Source organism: Anser cygnoides, chromosome 10 (genome assembly GCF_040182565.1).
Source record: "Anser cygnoides isolate HZ-2024a breed goose chromosome 10, Taihu_goose_T2T_genome, whole genome shotgun sequence".
Lineage (NCBI taxonomy): Eukaryota > Metazoa > Chordata > Aves > Anseriformes > Anatidae > Anser > Anser cygnoides.
The window spans coordinates 1,725,008-1,745,095 of NC_089882.1; the positions used below are offsets into that span (position 1 = coordinate 1,725,008).

A 20,088-nucleotide genomic window follows, 5' to 3' on the forward strand; every position below is an offset into this window, starting at 1 on the left:
TATATAATATCCACATACTTCTACCTGTGTATATTACAATCAGGATATAACCAACAGATTTAGTTAAAAAAAATATACTAAAATCATTTGAAAATTCAAATAAGAATTTATCATTCACTAATCTCTTTCATTGGATTTATCTGGCAAAACACATACAGGGATCCTAAGGTTATGTCAATTAATTATTGCATGCTCTAAGAGCTCCCCTTCTCAGGATATCAAAATCAAAAGGATTTTCTGGACTAAGAGATTCTGCAAGGTTGCAAAGCATCAGAACGGTTTCCTTTGCCTAGAAAAAATATGTGGACGATGAATTCATAAAACAAATCACAAAGCACAGCAGGCTTGAAAAGTACTCCTTAGAGTGAAACTTAGTGAAACTGCTTCTCTAAAAGACACATTTTAAAAAATAAACACCTTACTATCCTTGGGCTTCTTTTGGTCACTTTCTGCCTTCTCACTTTTTTTATTTTCCAGACTCTCCTTTCTACAAAATACAAAAAATATATATATAAAAATTAAAAAATTACAATGCAAATAATGTAAACACAGAAGACTTAAAGTGAACTATACCCATTCTTTGAAAAGTTAAGAGAGTATACCTAAACACATTGTAAAATATTTAAAAATATATTTAAAACAGTCAATGTCAGAGCAATAAAAGCTATTGCATTTGAATGCACTACATCCATTTAAAACATTATCATTTTGAACATATTGCAGAAGCTAATCCCCCAAAAATTCAATGCATGATCATTACTCCTTTCTAGGTGGATAAGTTGTGCCCTTGGACTCAAATAACAACTTGCACTGACTTCAATACGCATGCACTGATCTCACAGAAGGTTGTATTCTTCTCTATATAAGGGTTACAGAACTGATTCCACAGGGCAAGAACAAATTCACTGGCAAGAACAAATACATTCTTGTTCTAATTGTGCAATAAATCCTACTATTGTAATGTTTAAATATCAGCTGGCTTATCATTATGTCCTTAGATGACCCTATTTTCCTAGTCACTAGCCAAATTTTATCTAAAATTATTTTAATTGGGTGTTACTTTAATGTCAAGGTAAATTCTTTCCTTCTTTTCTCCTCAGTCCAGTAAATTTTAAAGATGGTGAAGGCGTTTATGTAAAGAAAATCCTTATGAAAGAATGAATTCCTTACTTTCTTCTTCCCCTCTCCTGCTCATTCAACAGGCCTGAACTGTTTTACCTTGCATTCTTTTTCCTTTCCTTTTCTTCTGCTTCTTCCTTCTGAGCTGTATTTAGACTTTCAGCATCTGCCAAGTTATCCACAGCAATGGCCAAGAAGACATTTAGCAAGATATCTGTTTCAAATCATTTTAAGGACATTATGGCTTACCACACGTTTAGTTTATTATCAGCAGAAACACTGACAATGTGAGAGAGATAAAACCCATGTTCCCAACCATCAAGTGTAGAGATGTGTGATGCTGGAGTGTAGTACAAATAACACTCATTTCATGGACCAGAATAATACCAACTGTAAAATCAGCAGAGGTCAATTAGGGTCACTGATTTTAAAATAGCAGAATATTTGATGTATTTAAACGAACAAACAAAATAACTTTATGCTTGCCTGATCAAGTTTTAAATATGAAACATTGTTTTGTAAAAGTCAAGACTGCTCAGGCATTTTGAAAAAAATATTTTTATAATGCCCTGTCTTCTGTGTCTATAACAATCTCTATCAAATTCCGTACGTCAGTCCATATCAGTTAAGTACAAACACTGATTCAAGTACCATATAGTACAGAAAATAGAATGTTTTTGCCCTTTTATTACCTCCTGACCTTTTAAGAACTTATGAGAATGACACCAGCTTCTTTTGCTATATGGGACGAAGGGAGTATTTCCAGTGTACTCAATGCAGGGAAGGGGAATGCTGCTGAAGACTTAATCCTAACTGACTTAACATTTCTCCTTATAGATTTCTCTCATCTGGTCCCTGCACTATACAGTGGATCACTGGCTCCACTGTCAGTGTGCGTAAGATTTATCAGGGCTATAGCAAGCATCAAAAGGATGAACGGGAAATTACTGTCATAGAGATTAGACTACATCCGTGCATTTTGAGGAGAGACGTCAAATAGAGACAAGCAGGTAGAATAAGGTTTTTTTCCCACTGAAGGAAGAATGAAAAAAAATCTAGTGGTTTGGTAGTGGCTTGAGATGCACTTGGAGATCACTGGAATCTCATCCGTTAGGGAATGTAAAAAAAAGGGAATTGCTGTACAAAGAACAGTCAATTCAAAGGATTTAGCACATACAGAATGGGCGTTCATATCCACTGCAATTTACTCCCTCCTAGAGAAATTTTGCATATGCCCCCAGTATGGTTACACCCTGCCACACAGTCCCATTTGGAGAAGTTTCCAGGGAGCACAAAGGATACAGTTACCACAGATGAAGAGGATAATGAAATATATGCAGACTATCATGCCTGAGGATGATGGGCCACCGTATGCCATTATGCCATCGTACATAACAGCATTCCAGTCTTCACCTGTTAGGATCTAAGAAGCAGAGACACTGTTAGTACCTCAATATCAAAAAGAGAAATAGAGGATTATGCTTCCTCTTCTCAAAATACACTATAAAACTAACTTTCTATATACACAAAGCAATACCATATTTTTTTTGTTAATAAGCATTGTTTTAAAATTGCTATTTAAATAAACACCTCCTGAAAGCCTGGGTTTAAATCTACTAGCTTTTATTTTATGGTAAGCAATTACATCACTGAACTTCAAAAGCAAAAATAACAAAAATAGAAAACTAGAATTTTATTGATTTGGGCATGCAAAACTAAGAGCCGTAATCTTCAGTAATGCCACAAATCTGGTGATGCCCCCATGTTCAAGACTCTTGAAAATCAAGATTCTCAACTCAGTATTTGTTGCAGATTCTCTTTTCAAAAACAGTGGTCACAAACCTTTTCTAGTGTGTCATTTTTTAGTCCTGTAAAAGAGTTTTCCCAATTTTGGTTTTAACTAGGACCAGTCATCTTATCATAAATTACATAATACACATACAGTACCAGTATAGTTTTTGAACTGGTATCTATTTTAAACTGAATGGAGCTCACTGCTGTGGGAGAATTACATAATTTTCTTATTTACTATGGTTTCACATAGTTTACAATGTGACAACTACACTTCTGTACTGCTACAAAAATTCTTATTATTATGAGAAAGGTTATAGGGGATGCTTTATATATTTTTAAGTAACTTAAATAGTATCAGTTCTATCCTGGGAAAATAATCTCATTCCAAGTAATCAAGTGACTGTTCAAGTGATAGGTGTGCCAATTTCTGAAATCCATTTTTGAGAGCTAAATTTATCATCTGATTTTCATAGCTGTTGAGCACCCAACAGGTTGGTTGCTCCAGAGCTTATTCTCAAACTGAATGAAGCCTCATTCCTTTGAAAATCAGGCATCCTAAAATCTGAATAAAGTCCAACTTAGCAGGGTTTGAAAGTATGGTCTTAATTTTTTAAAGGGGCAATGTCAGGTCAAATGTGGATACTTTTTTCTTAAGGAAATTTCTCATTAAGATTTTGTTAAGTTAAAATTACCTGAAAAGGTTTTTAGCTTGCTCTGGTCAGCCACCAGATGAAACGTCTACTGAGGAAGCTGACACAGAGTTGAGTCTTACAGGGTCACCTTTAAACATTCATCTACAATGTCTGCAACCAAACACTGTGATAAGCTGAACATGAAAATGGCTACAAAGATGAAACTGCTATGCCTAATTACAGTGTCCAAAGAGGGAAAAACAAAAAACAGAAGCATCAGAAAATAGTGAAAAATACACTGTAAGTTTGGCCCTGTCTTTTCAAAAGCAATAGGCAAGTTGCTTTAAAAACATAATAAACCTGACAGTGTCTCTTTAAAGAAATTCATACTTATTTATACATTATAGTAACTGATAGGACCCATATGCAAATGTGCATGCTTACAATGCTTCTCAATTTTTCCTACTTGGGAATAGCTGAACTTTTATACAACTAATAAAGTTAAAGAAAACAAAGTAATTAAAATAAAATAACATTCCACCTCTTCTTCTAAGTGTATATTTGATGGACAAATAAGATTTAGTTTTGTGAAGTAATATGACAGCTATGTTGCATAGGTAGATCAAATAAGACATGAAACAAATGGTGCAAATGGTGCAGAATTACCAGAATACTGAATTTAATGAGCAGAATGCTACTTAAAGTAAACTGAATAAATAGTATTTGTGATTTCGTTTTCAGGCAACATGATCATTTAAACAGTTTTGTTGATCATCAAAGGTAAAATGTTTCATAGGGGATGAAAGACAGTTACCTGGAATACAGTTAAAAGAGCTTGTGGAAAATTATCGAAGGTGCTCCGTTTTGTTTGAGTTTCATCAAAATTAAATTTGCCTCCAAACAGCTGCATTCCAAGCAACGAGAAGATTATGATGAAGAGGAAAAGCAGAAGCAACAGTGAAGCAATGGACTTCATTGAGTTTAACAAGGATGCTACCAAGTTGCTCAGGGATGCCCAGTGCCTATAAATTAAAATGTGTGTGTTAACACACACGAGGAGAAAAAAAAAAAAAACACAACCAAAAAAACAGTAAAAGAGCAGTGCATGATGAAGTATTATAAAAGAATTGCTGATCACTCTTCAGCTATGCCTAAAGTTAGCAGTATTAGTTAATCTTACCTTGTTACTTTAAAAATACGCAGGAGACGAACACAGCGAAACACTGAAATTCCAAGGGGTGACATAATTTCCAACTCCACCAAAATGGTTTCAACAATGCCACCACAGACAACGAAGCAATCAAAGCGGTTAAAAAGAGAAACAAAATAAGCCTGTAGACCCAAGCTGTACATCTTTACTAACATTTCACAGGTGAACAAAGCCAGAAGAACTTTATTTGCGATATCTGGAACAAAATATTAAAAAAAAAAAAAGGCATTTCTGAATTCTCATATTTTCCATTTTTATTTTAACATATTTATACTTATATATGAGTTTACAGTCTTATGCTTAAGAAGTATGAAAGGGCTGGGTTTTGGGTGTTTTTCTGTTGTTGTTGTTTGCTTTTTACTTTGGACTTAAAATGGCAAAAGTTACACAAGGATGCAGAGCTTCTTACTACTTAAGATCTATTCATATTTCCAATCCATTGTGGAGTTCAAGACTGCTCAGTTCATAGCTTGAGTCCACACTAACTTAAGGAATGCAGCCCACAGCATGTTCTACTGTGCCAGTTACCATTTCCTTCCTCATCTTTCAAGCACAGTGTAATAACAAAAGTACCGGAATTTTGAATTTATTATTGTCAGATTTTTTACTGGTCTGCCATTAAGCTGTGTTACAGATGTGGAAATCTAATACACTCAGTCATTTCTTGTATCACCCTTCAGGACAGCAACAAACAACAAAATGGCAAAGTACAAAAGTAGCCACTGATAAAATGCAAGTATACATAATCTAAAACAGGACAAATAATTTTTGACTGTACCTTGGATCTGGGTCAGCCAGTCAGGTTGATTATAATGTTCTGATGAGATAGTTAATGTGTTCAGAAAGACCAAGACAATAACAAGCCAATAAAATGTGACAGATTTTACTGCAGCTCTACATTTTCTTCGATTAAATCGATTCCAGCGACGCCAGCGTCGACTGAAAGTTCAAATAAAAACAAATTTATGTTATACAGAAAATGCATAAGAACTTAGGGAGGGTTTCATCTGCGTAGAAAAATAGTGCAAGTTATTATCAGTCACAGATTAAGAAGTGCTAAATTATTATTCTCATTTTAGATTTTGTTATGGATTTCTAATAGTAAGCCACAACCTTTGGAGTCTCTAATTGTCTGTGACAGTTGTGTTAATCTGGATTTAACATGGCATTGAGTAACAAGATAATTGAGTAATCTGTCTTCCTAGGCCCCATACAATTAATAGCAGCAAAGAAAAGCCCACAAAGGAATTTAGAATTCAGATTATATTTAGTCTGATAATGGAGGCTTTGAGTTAAACTATGGGCAAAACTCAGGATCAAACAGGGCAGGAAAGTTGAGCTCATCTTTTAGAAATCTACCCTGTAGTGTTAGAAATCTCAGTCAGCTACTTCTAGAGGTTTCTGTTGATGTGCCTTGAAATCTTACCAGTTGGCAAGAGTTTGTGAGATGAATACGGGTGACAATCAAGGACAAGTAAACAGACCCTAGCCAGATATGAGCTGGATTCTGACTCAGGGCATTAGCTCAGTTTAGGCCTCATAAAACAGAATTCAATTTCTGCTTCACTTCTGGGAGCTGTGGTAAACCAAATTAGTCTTATTGGGTTGCATTTCTCTTTGAAAAACAGGAAGAAAATACATTGTTGGATCATAGGAACAGAAGGATTAGAAAGCACCTGATATTATATAAAAGGGAAGCACATAAAATTCACATACCCGGAACTACAGCTGTAGACTCAGTAAAATTTAGGAGCTCACAACAACTGCTTTATCCAAAATTCAAGGAGAGCAGGCACAGATTCCAATGATGGAAGCTGAAGCAAGCCTTAATACAGCAAAGAGCTCAGGAGTAAGCATGGTACAAGCTTCTTCCTCTGGAGTTTTACAGTCAAGTCAGCATAAAGGAGTGGTTTGCTCTCCCTGTTCTGCCCACTCCTTTTCCATTTGCCAAAACTATACCCAATCAACTGAGTCAGAGCTGAGAACTGACTGGTGGAAACCAATTTTTTTCTTCTGGGTTGATTTTAGCTGGTCAGTTTTCTGATCTAATTCCTTGTGTTGCTGCATCACTGAAAGAGCAGTAAGGATGACTGGCTAAGACCAGGGAAGGGCACCACAGCCTCTTGGCAGTATCTCTTAAATGGCACCATGGCACCATGGCTATGGAAAATCATTACAAATAACTAGGTCAATTCGTTAATACTTTTAGTGCCTGAAGTAGCAGATAATGCATTTTGTACACATAAGAATGTGGCTATATAAAATAGGCAAACAAATTATAAGATTTGAACTCAAGAGTTTTCTGTTTTTTAGTTACCACCCCTCCCAGTTTCAAAATATAAGCTCTATTTTTTTTTGAAGAATGAAACATACCCTTTTATTTTGAAGAGAAATTCCATTTTCCTAAATTTGCAATGATATAATACTGTTTTTATGAAATTATCAAGAGTTTTTCACAAAATATAGCAGTTGAGTAAATATTCAGATCACAGAGAACACTTAGAATTGATATAGTTTGTTATAACAAACCAAATTATTCACTGCTTAAATTCTCTTTTAAATAATTTACCATTTTTCTTCATAACTATTTATGAGTAAGCCATTATTCTTACAGATATGTTCCCAATTTCACTTTCATTCACTGATATATTCATGGTTAGATAGCCCTCTAAGACCCCAGTCTTAAATTTGATACCACACATGGAAGAGAAGTAGTAGGAAGACCTCCAGCTGCTGCAGACCCCTGCAGCACTTCTGGATGAGATGTACCAACATCTCATTGCTGACTGCCACAAATTCTGTGAGTAGATGCACCATGGCATGCATGAACAGACTTGTGTGACCTGTGTTTTTAATGCAGCAAGAACCTGTTCTGATCAAAGAGCTCATGCAAAAGACATTTAGGATAGTGACAGAATCTAGACAGCTGGAGATACTTTGACTACTTTCTGGTTTGCAAGTAAGTTTTCTTTCAAATTGCTGTTAACTATGAGAACAATGAATGTTGAGATGGATAGCACTGACTGATTGCTTCTTACAGCTTGAACTATTAAAAATGGCAGATTTGGGGGGAATTTTTGTTTCTCAAAATGACGTAGCAGATTTCATTTTGCAGAGTTCTAGTGTTTTCTTTTTTCCTTTATATACAAGCAATGGGTATGGATCAGAACTTAGACATTACTTCATTTTCTTTGTAATGTTTGTATGAGTTCCTGCTGTGCAAATAGATCAAATTTGGAGAATGTGATATCATGGCAGTCTATTGTAATTCCTGATATTTGACATTTTATGCAACCACTTCAAATTCTAGTTTTTCCTTTAAAAATAGCTTAAGTAGGCTTGGCAGCAATTGACAGTGTAAAGTTGATTATTTTGATTCATGAGATTATCTCTAATCATGCTTGTTTGGTTTTTCATTCTCAGCTAATGAAAAACTAAACAAACTCTAGTTCCATTTGTTCTATTGTGATGCTAATTGGAAACAATGCCAAGAGAAATTACAGACCATTAGCACACTTTATCTCTTCTCATTAACCTAAAAGCAATCTCATCTCTCACATTTCTCATGAACAGTTATGCTTAAAGGTCCACATGGACCTAACTGATGAAATCTCTAAAAAGATAGGTCTATATTCGCTATCATCCTAAATGCCCAGATCTCCATAGGCCAATCTTCAGCAGAAGACTGAGTGAACCATATATATGTGCTCACCAGCTGGTTGGCGGAAGGGGATGACAAAATAAAGCCCAATCACAGAGTGACATGAAAGTATAGGAAGTTTTCTCAGTGTAGAAAAGAACCATTAAAATGTTGCCTGTGAGCTCTTCTTCAAAAAAGAAAGACTATTCAGAAGGAATGCAAATCCACTCAAAATGGTCGCAATCCAATGGTCAATGCTCAGAGAACATTAGCGTTAGTAAGGCTAGTAGAAAAAAAACTGGGTACACTATTCTTCACTGCTGCAAGAATACACTGCTGCTACCAATGATTTACTTGCTATAAATTCAAAACTGAAATCACTTTTATTAGGGTTAAAAAATTGTAATGGTTCTAGGTGTTGCCAAAACTGCTGATTCCACATGTTGACAAATCTTGATTGTCCCTTTTTCCACTGAAAATTTTTTGTGAAAAGATTTATTTTGTGGATTGTCTGCAACTGTAGGAGTGTCTTTGCCCTTCATGATTCATTAGGTCTGCCACTTGATTATTTTCCTTAAATCAGAGAGCTTTTTTTTTTTTTTCTCTCTTTCTCCTTCATAGAACAACCCAACCTTTTTAAACAGAAAGAGGTATGTCTTCAGTGTTGGCAATTATCCTTTTTAACTGCTCAATTTATGTTCTGTATGACTGGAAATAAATCAAAATAAAAAACCCTGTTGGTTTTGTATTGGCACATCCCACGTCTACAATATCAGGACTATTAATTCTGCTCATGACCCTTCCTTTCTGCAATCATATTTGCAAATAAAAGCTCACACTCCCAAATGTTCCTAGTAAGTGAAAAGAGAGCCACAAATATTGTTAAAGCAAATCAGGGAGTTTGATTCCCAAGAATGTTCATGAATATTTTTCTTTTGTATTCACCAGTAACTATTAGCAACAATTTTCAAGCAGTACAATTTAAAGAACAGTAAACAAAAAATAATCATATTAGATCATCATGATGTGTAAATAGGAAGGAAAACAAAGAATATATAAGGATCAAGGAAAAAAAGGGATGAAAAGAGAAAGGAAAATACTGACCTGAACTTGGACTTTGAGATGGTTTGACTAAAAGAAAACGAGAACAAATTTTTAAAGAGTGTAGTAAAAATAATTGACAAAAATTCATTCTCCTTGGAATAAGGCACTTTTCCAATTCAATACATTGGAATTACATATACATAAAAATAGGCTCCCAACAAGATGCTTCATGAATGCTAAAATATTATTGTCTGTTATTTATTTTCTGTAATACCATTCCCAAAGCTCTACAAATTTTCTAAATGAAAGAAAGGAAATGCTTTAAATCTACATAACTAAAATGCTCATGTAGAAGATGCTTGGAAAACACGAAAATCTGAGCAAATAAACAGTGAACACCATTGTATATACAAATATTTCCATACATTCAATTATTGCCTACAAAATACATATTCTCCAGTTCATATACAACATAATAGAAAACATTTTTCTTTTTTGCATGTCATAGGTGACTTCCTTTTATTATTGTTATTATTATGGACAATAGTAATTACATTCTATACAAGTTTTCAGGAAATATAACTCCACTGGAAGTTTAGTTGAATTTATCTACATTTTCCTAATTTGAGAACTTTAGGAGTGTGTTAATGCCAGAGTCTAATATAAAGTAACAAAAGGTAACAAATAAATAAAAGCCACACAAAGTTTGACTACTTGAAAGCAATTTCGGCTAAATCAGCAAAAGGAAGAGAATGTTTCTTTTAAATTTTGAGATGAGGAGGTATCCTGATTTTGGCTGGGATAGGGTTAATTTTCTTCCTAGTAGCCGGTATGGTGCTGTGTTTTGGATTTAGGATGAGGACAATGTTGATAACACACTGATGTTTTGGTTGTTGCTGAGCAATGCTTACACTAAGTCAAGGGCTTTTGGCTTCTCATACCGCCTGCCTGCAAGGAGGCTGGGGGTGCACAAGGAACTGGGAGGGGACAGCACCAGGACAGCTGGGCCAGACTGGCCAAAGGGCTATTCTGTGCCATGTGGCATCGTGCTGAGCAGTGAAACTGGGGGGAGCTGACCTTCGTTTTTCTTTCTTATTAAACTGCCTTTATATCAACCCACAAGTTCTCACACTTTTACCTTTTTTAATTCTCTTCCCCATCCCACCGCGGGGGGAGTGAGCGAGCAGTTGCGTGGTGCCTGCTGGGTTAAACCACAACAGGAGGGAACCTGAAACAGTGTGTGTGTACTCACCATAAACTCCCATAGCATGCTGGGTTCTCTCCTTCTCCACTCACGTTCTCTGTGTTCACTGATTCAGTTTCACTGGTGGGCATACTTGCTGTTAGGAGACAGCAATTGTTTTAGAGTACTAGCCAAGCAAGGCGTTACACAGAATCTGATCTGTTCTGTTACAAGAATGCCTCCACTCTGCAGATCTAATGAGAGCTTGGAAGGTCTGAGGAATAGTAGATGAAGTCAGACACTTCCAACAGTCCTCCTCTTATAACAAAACAAATCACACAGAATTCCAGAGTATATTATAACTTTTTTGTTTCACTTCAGTGATTCATCATAACTGCAGAAAATGCACCACAGAATACACTGTAGGGAGATTTTGCAACAAAGAGCATGTTTCTCCTAATAAACAAATGCTAGATTCTGTGACCTTTGAAGGGTTCTGTTACTACCTTGGAGGTAACCATCAGTTTAATTCAAACCTGCTTGCTATTCCCAAGAAATACCGAAGTTCCTCTCAAAACCGGGGCTATCACATTCCAATCACACTGACTACTCTATGCTTTCACTTCCATTATCAAATTACAAAGGCAAGACACCAGAAAGTAATTGTGCCTGCAAATATCACATGAGCAGACAGGAAGGAACACTGGGAATGGCAGAATGGGAACTACAATGGATGGAGAGGACTACTACTAATAAAAAGCAGGTTATCTGGAGGTTATCTGGTCCAACTCCTTGCTCAAGTAGGGATCATAGTTAGCAACTCTAGCTAATGATTTGTTAGACTGAACTCATTTGTCAATTCATTAGCACCAGTTACCTCCAAATCAACTGAGATAGAGAGAGGACACCATATATTGATAGGTATTAGGAAAGGATGAACAATCAAAGTGCTCAGTACATCCTAGGAGAGAACACTACTTCCACGGCTGCAAAGGAAGCATTAAAGGAAAACTTCAGCAACAAGAAAAGTGTCAAATTAACTTTGCTGGTTTATATAGAAGAAATATCATATAAAGTAGGAAAAAAAAAACGGAGAGAAGGTGAAAGATACACAGAAATAACTGTAGAATAGCAAGGAAAAAAAAAGCAAAATAGAGTATCTTAAGGGTATTCTGGTTGTACCTCCTGATGGTTTGTTGCTTTTTGGATCAACACATATCCAAATGTCTGATATATATATATATATATATTATATATATATATTTTTAAGCCCATATCTGTGGACTGAGATTAATGAAGACAGAAGGACTACAATGCCCATTTCTATTAGGGATCTCTCACTATTTTGTTGCCTAAATGAAGCTTAAAGTGGGCTTAATTATTCATGTTAATGTGAGTGAGAACTAGGCACTAAAATTCTGTTTTGTCTACTGATCAGGTACAAAATGCTAGTAACAGCTTCTCTGCATAGCCACTGTATTGCCTCAATACTGACCTAGAGATACTTGCAAGGGATTAATGGTAGGTTGGTTTAAATGCCCACCAATTCCATACTTTAGAGACTGACAGCTCTGTGCAGACTAGATGCTCTGCAAGCCTTTGCAAAAGCTGAGAATCTGTCCCCACAAATGTAAGTTACCATTACATGAAACGTTAAACACAGACTTGGCATAGCATAGAAAGATCCAAACTGTCCATGTGGGTCTTTGAATAAAACAAGACACTCCAGGCAGTAAGCACAGCAAAACATTCTTTCCCAATATCCTTCTGTTTTGATTATTCTTTTTAAATCTTACAGTATTTTATATATGAAAAATCCCTGGTTAGCACCTGCAAGTGCCTCTGTTCTAATATCATAATATCATCTAATATCATTGAAGTTTTAGAAAATGAATACTGCTAGTCTCATGTGAACTTCACAGCTTACAGAGTTAAAAAGGATTTTTGTTCAAAATTAAAGCATGTAGTCTTTGATGACATCCAAATTCCATAATTAATATTTTCAAGGGCTTAGGAAAAAAAATGACAAAACTGTTTCAGGCACTGTCTCAGATCTTCAGAAGGAAGAAGAAATGCCAGCTTTATTTTGCAATAAATACAATGAGTTTCTCTGTCTGGTAAGGAACTTAAATGGTTATTCTTTGCTGGGTGGTAGCTTGCTGTTAGGAAACACAACATGATAGCCACCTAGTGATGAACATTTTAGCATTTGTTATGGGTAACCACAAACATAGGAGTTCAGAAGGCTTGTTTCATACGCTGTTATTAAGAGCTGTTACATAAAAGCAGAGCTAGGACCACTTTTGCAGAACGTCCCACATACACAACATGTGCAACATCCCTCACACTTGTGCATCAAATATACCATCCCAAAGCAGTACCTAGAATCTTGTTCCTCAAATTGTCACTCCGTGTCACACAAATGCTATTTTGTTTTAATATATGTCAAATAATTTTTTAAGTGTAAAGTAATGTAATTTTTATTTAAGTCTACCCAGACTTGGTGAGTTAATGCTCAGTTAGAATTATCAGCTCTTTCTGAACATGACTGCATTAAGAAAAGCAAAATATCAAGGAAAAAAATCTTTGTCTCTGTTGAAGCCAAAGTCAGTTCCACTAATTATTAAGTATAGCCGGGATGTCATCCCCTGTTTCAAACAGGGATGCTGCTCTAGCTCCATTAGTGACTTGCAGGTGCTTTGTTAGCAAAATAGGAGAGGAAAAAAAGAACCATGGCAGTTCAGTTTAAATTAGAAACACATCTATCATTATATGTAATTTGTACACCAACAGAAAAACTTGACAGAAGCACTGAGAAAGGCAGAGTGTGGAAGTCTAGCTCCAACAATGCTAGCAAGTCTTTAAATCTTTAGCTGGAAGAAAACAGCAAGAGCGCTGCATGACCACATCGACTCTAACTAATGCAAGCAACTTGGCAAGTCTTTTGAGAAGACCCAGTTTCACAAGGACAGCTTTGTAAGGTGGTGTTGGCTGGGCAAAGTACAGCACACAGAAGGCCAGCTTTGAGGTCTTAAAACCCGTACTTCAGTATTCAAGGGAATATACCGAACTTTCTCTGTTCTTTATTCATCTTTTGCCCTCATTTTACTGGTGTTCTGGAAAGTTTATCTAGATTTCTAGATAGTATCAGCTCTCTTCAAATTATGGGAACTGGTTTCAAAGGACAGAATGCTTGCATTAGGCATTGTAACTACCCATACAGCATGCAGCTTGATACCTTCCTAAGGGTACAGAAATTAGGTCAAAAACATCAGCTACTGCATTTTATTTGTGAGAATAAGAACATTGTTTGTTTTTTAATTATTATTATTGTTTGTTTTTCCTTGTGATACAATGCTGGCTCTTTACTCTAAACAGTCTTCAGATTTTTGGAGCAGGAATTTCAAAGCCCACTCCAGGACAAAACCATGTATAACTAAGAGGGAGCTGGTGTCCATTAGCATTGATGTGTCCCAGCCAGCTGAAGTTGGAAGAAATAAATTCCAATAATCCTGCTATGCAACAATCTAGCGTTAACATGGAATCCAGAAGCAGGCTAAATTACAGCCTACAGTATTGAATGGTGGTGGCACATATTATTGTGGCAATTTCTTTCCTACAGAAGGTATATAAATTCTATTTTACTCTGGTTGAACTTCAGCTATGCATTATCAATCCACTGGCTGATCTCACTTCCACAGTGAGCACCTGGGGGTAGCTTTCTGGTTACACATGCTGAAAGAAAAACCTGCAGAAGCACAGTGATCTGTACAGCTAGAGTACAATAACCAGAAATAGCTACTGGTGAGAATCATACAATTACTAAACACGGTATGATACTGGCAACATTTTAGAGGGAACCTTGCAAAATGCTCTTCTTGTGTCTGCTACTAATAGCCAACCAGTTCCATAAGCTTCAGAATTGTGTCCTAATTCTTTCTCAAATCAGTACATAGATTTTCTCAATTCTTTATGCCAAATATTTGAGTTAGTCAGATAGAAAAACAGTCTAACAACCAAAAAAAAAAAAAAAGAAAAAAAAAGCGGCAACACTATCATTGCAAATTCATCACAAATTTCCCTAAATCTCCTGTATGTCCAGAAAACAGATCAGGAGGAAATCTATTGACTGTGAAGCCCCTCAGGACAAATTCTGTTTATGGAGGGGCTGCCTGGAATATGTTCTATGTGATACTGAGGTATCTGCTTACATAGTGCAGATTTAGTTTTGATACTATCAACGTTCATTCTCATGGGCTTTCTTTTCATTGGCAGCCCTCAGAAACTAAAGATAAGTTTGAATGTGGTTGGTTGCCTGGCAGTGGAAGGACAGTGAAATAATCGGTATTACAATGTACGTAATATCTACATAAATAATTTTTTAATTTTTAAAATATTTTTTTAATATTTGTAAAAATGAGTCCATAAAGTCCTAGCAAAATAATATTCTGCATTCTTGGAAGTAACTGCATCATATTTGCCAGCCTTTGGCTGAGCCACAGCAGTGACTGCCTCATGACAGCAAGGAATTCAGTTGCTCCAATAACTTTGTTGTATGTAGGATTAAAAACAGATCTCCTAATTGCTACCATTGTGATAATGTCAAATCAACACATCTGCCAGTATTAAAAGAGTGCAGATTTGAAAATGCCCATCACACTAAAACCCTTCTGCATCTCCAGTGGGAGTGGAAGAGAAATTGAAAAACCAAAATTACCAAAACAAAACTATCAATAGCAAGAGCAGATACAGTAAAAGTGTGGGTTTTTTTGTTGTTATATCCTGCATTTAAAATATAATCAAAAATATAAATATTATATTTAATATTTATAGTAATATTAGAATATAATATTAGAACCATGCTGTTCTAAACTTGCAATATGATCCAGTATAAAGCTTGTGACATACTTTGATGGATTTCTTCACACCTGAATTTAAAATATATTTTGTATCTTGTAACTTTAAAAAAGAAAACCTATGCTTAAACAACATTTAAAGACACTTCAGTCAAAATCTGAATGGATTAAAAACTATGCTTTAAGAAGGCAGAGCACTGCAGCACCAGTCTATTTGAAGCATGCACTTCACAGCAGAGCCACATGCATGGGTGTCTACATGCTAGATGTATACACCTTTGCTATAGAAAATGCATACAATATGTGCTTCAAAGGCTAACACATCAAATGCAGTATTGACACAAAAGAAAGTTCAACTGCAAATCAGAGCATGTTTTACCATGTTTATTGGAAGAACGGCCAAAGCAACTAAGTCTGCTTTTCTTCTTTTCTTCCATTAAGTCAGCCAATGTAACCCCTTCGTGTTAAATACATGTAATCCCAGAATTTACACAGTAGATGGCAGCAGTTGCAACGCAAAAAAAAAAATTAATAAAAACGTGTCCAGATACACAACACAAGCAACGTTAGGCAAAACAAACTGAAATTACCGACTGCATAATTTATCAGAGCTACAGCCCTCACCTGTCACTTGGATTTTTGCATTTTGAGCTAAATTCACACTCCTTTGAAGACAAAGGGTAGTGGTTTTTGTTGTTGTTTGTTTGTTTTGTTTTGTTTTCATTGATTTCAGGGTAACTAGCTGTTGGTTCAAAATAAAGATGAAAGCTTTTAACATTAGTAGAAACATACTGGCAATTCTAGTAGTTAAAAGGTTGTACATTACTCAACAACACTGAATACCTGCCCACTATCTGCAACAAAAATGCACAAATACACGGGTTTCATATATAAATAACTCAGTGAAAATTCAGTTATCTGGTTAGAACTTTTGAAATGCTGTGGTCTCAGAAACCTAAACTACATTTTTTAATGACCATACAAGAAGCCAATAATCACTGATTTTAACTGCCTTTGAGATCAGTACCTTTTCCTGTCATGGCGAGAAGAGATCTCCCATATCCTAAACCCAAAGCTCTACCACATCGTTGAAGAGCATCATGGTGATCTTCCATCACCATCCTCCTCAGTGGCAGTCATGACTGTCCAGACACTTAGCCATTTGAAGTAGGGCCACAGCTGCTTAGCAGCTTGCAAATGCTTATTCTATCCATCTTGGGGCTCAGCTCTACCACCTGCTCCAAAGATAGTTCTAGAAATCATTTGGACTCAAATCATTTCCCAAGCTTACTACTCAAGATTATTAACCTGGGGATAGCTAGCTAAATTTCATCTGACTCTCAAAGAAGTAGTTCATCATCATAATTATGCTCCTAACCCAACAGCTTTCTCTGGAGTAAGTGGATAGACAGCTCATGCCCTCTCTCATCGCACCTTCCCATGCAATGGGATGTGCAGCAGAACACACCTTAAATGCAAGAAGGTGGAGTGATTGAGCAAACCTTCGTCCTTCACACCCTGTTGCAGATGATACTAAAAATGAATGACACTGCCACATATTTAAGCACATATGCACAAACCCAGAAGAGTGCTAGGAGATTGTCCATTCGCTGGATATTTCCACTCAACGTCCACATATGGCATGCTCAGTGCCAAAAGAATGCTGGCAGGTTAATAGTTTACTGTGAAACAAACCAGTGAGCTTGTGCAAAGCGTTTTGTGAACCTTTTATGACTCAGACAAACCAGAAGTGATTTTCGCAAGATGCCTGGAATATACAACTTAAAGACCATTCCAGGTGATTGCATGCACTATGTCTGCTTTGTGGAGGAAAAATGATGCTAAGACAGGTATCTTGCCAGGAGAAGATGACCAAGATCTCAGCCACAGCTAAGGGCCTAGTATACTGATGCCATCACCATCCTGATTTCTTAGTTCACTTCATTCTACAATGCTAGCAGAGATGCAGAAGTAGGAATCACATCAGGTCTGCCAGCTTTCCCTATGTTCTCTCTTGCTACAGTAGCAGAAATTAAGCTGACAGGCCTAAAGAGATACCACTAAGCATACAAAAGCTGACCACCTGCAAAGGAAACATTATTAATTGAAAAGCAATGCTGTATTGATGAGACTGCAGTAAATTCATTCACTTATTAAATCTCCATTTCAACTGTTTTTCTCTGAAGTCAAAGGAAAACTGCAAATATTTGCATTGTAAGGGTATTATGACCAGCTGACAGTCAATGTATTAGGGCTTTGAAGATAGAACACACATTAAGTATTCAGTAGTTTTATAACACTGATAAAGGAGTTTCTACTCTTCTTTGGTATTTCTCATGTTAATAAGTTAGCTCTGATACTGTATATTTAAAATAGAAGCAACTATCTGAAATTCAATTCTTGAGATTCATTTTACAGTTCTTTTAATTACATTCTCTATCCTGTTGTTACTCTGGAAGTCTCCTCCAACTCTTAATTTGTCCTAGAACTATGTCTAAGTCAAAAAGCTCTCTCGAACCCAACAAGTAAGGAAACAGGTATTTTTGATTTATGAAAGACCTACATGATCTAGAAGCTGTTTAAGGAATGATGGGGCAAAGGGTTCTTCACAGCAAATTAATGAACAGGCAATTTGAATGTGATGCAAAAAATTCCTGAGATTTCATCTGCAGACTTCGCAACCAAGTCCATCACAGTTGTGCATATCTGGCATCACCCACAACCCTGCATGACAGCCTTGTACACTGGATTTTACTCTGTAGAACATGCAATCTTTTACTTCTTAGCTTTAGAATTTTATACTCATTCACAAACCCATAATTTATGTGTATCTTCCACACAAAATTATTAGCTATCACCAAACACAGTGAACACTATTAAATCTTTGGCTTTTTTGCTCTGCTCTAGATCAAACTCTGCTTGTGCTACGGATTTTTATATAGCTATGAATTACTCCTTTTAGGGCGATACTGACATCATCATCCCACAAGTTGCTTCCCAGCTTCTCATAAAATCATCTTATTTCCTTCCCGTCAGCAATGCAGATTCAGACCCTGCTTTTATTGCAAACAAAAGGACTGGTACATTTCTTAAAAATAAAAATATTTTCAAAAACTTAACTACATGCATTACAGAGCTAAGTTTAAAAACAGATATATCAGTATCAAACTATGTAACTTTTACTATTTTTTGAAATTCTTACTTCAAACCTCAAAAAAGTCCTATTAACACAAGGTTATTTCTTTACTGTAGTTCTGGCTGTGAGCTATGATTTCTATGCATGCACCTACAGGTAAGCATGTATTCTTCTTGACCAAGGATTTATGACAACACCTAGGGGCATGTATGCACTAACTTTTCACAGAACAGAAATAAAAAAAAGTTTTTAAATCTCAGTAGTGATTGAGTGCAGGCAATGATTTGTACATGGACAGGTCAGAGCAAACATTTGCTGTAAAATTCTAAATTATCTTCCATAACTTCATGTGCCAGTATATTAGTAGACATGATTGTTCTGCTAACAAATGCTTCTGCAAACTGAAAAACAGACACCACCACCACATAGGCTGCATTCTCCCCATTGTAACTCACTAAAAGCAATCAAACTGTCCCACACAGAAGCAGCACTAAGTAAAGAACACGTACTGTTCCGTTTGCCTTCTTCATCAACCTCTTCATCATTCTCAGGGTCAATGTCTTCTGCCTGTGTAATCCAGTCTAAATACCCCTTCAGATCTTCTTCGAGCTGTTGCTTTTCACGTAGCTTCTGAAAGTCCCCTCGGGCCTTGGCTTTTTCTCTTTCCTTGGAAAATTCTCTATCAAATTCAGACAAAGCAAAAAATAAAAAAAATACTGATTGTCAAACTGCCAGGTATTTTGACCTAGGTCTTGACATTGCAGAATAACATACCGACATAAAAAATGAACTAAATCAACAACACAGAAGATTTGAGAGCTTCTTTGAAAATGAGACAGTGATGCAAAGAAGTCACGGCAAATCCCTATAAAACAACATCAAAACTTTCAGAGCTGTTTTGATTTAACTAAAAATTAAGCAATATTCTTAAACCTTCCCATACAGTCTATATGCCACCACATAGTTATGCACTCCTACAAATAGGTTTAAAGTCTGACTGGCACTAATAAAATAATATCAGAGAACTTAGTTACTTTCAGCGAAAAAGAAATGCCATCTTAAAATACCTCCTCCTTCTTCCAGCCATGGCTCATTGGCCATGTCTAAACATACTTATTTCTGTGTATGGTTCAGAAAATTTCACTAACAAGCTTCCTCTTAATTATACCAGGCACAGACACCTCTGCTGTTTGAGATTTGGATGTTTTGCCCTTTTGCTCTCAGATAATAAAATCTAGAAATCGTGTCCTTACAGATCAGAATTGCATCCTTTTACATAAACTGCATCTTCTTCCTGGTTCCCCCATCTCAAGATACATGATGTATTTGACTCTGTTGGTTTAACTTGGTGATTTGACTAATTCCCTACATTATCATGGAATGATCTTTAATATAATTAAGCAACACTTTTTGAGAAGGAGGGTGCATAAAATGACCCTGAGGTCTTTTCCAACCTGAACTACCCCACAAAACC

General features: G+C 36.1%; 1 protein-coding gene across 13 annotated transcripts in view; it reads right to left on the bottom strand.

Annotated features, from left to right (window-relative positions):
• Positions 1-20,088, bottom strand: part of CACNA1D (calcium voltage-gated channel subunit alpha1 D) — a 185,853-nt gene that overhangs the window by 69,766 nt on the left and 95,999 nt on the right. For all 13 annotated transcript variants that reach the window (XM_067003174.1, XM_067003173.1, XM_067003179.1 and 10 more), the window contains 9 exons: positions 19,124-19,293; positions 10,692-10,779; positions 9,500-9,526; positions 5,534-5,694; positions 4,726-4,951; positions 4,360-4,567; positions 2,422-2,542; positions 1,219-1,333; positions 418-487 (listed from right to left, as the gene is read on the bottom strand). In XM_067003174.1, coding sequence (XP_066859275.1) covers positions 418-487; positions 1,219-1,333; positions 2,422-2,542; positions 4,360-4,567; positions 4,726-4,951; positions 5,534-5,694; positions 9,500-9,526; positions 10,692-10,779; positions 19,124-19,293 — 1,186 coding nt within the window. The remainder of the gene's footprint in view (positions 1-417; positions 488-1,218; positions 1,334-2,421; positions 2,543-4,359; positions 4,568-4,725; positions 4,952-5,533; positions 5,695-9,499; positions 9,527-10,691; positions 10,780-19,123; positions 19,294-20,088) is intronic.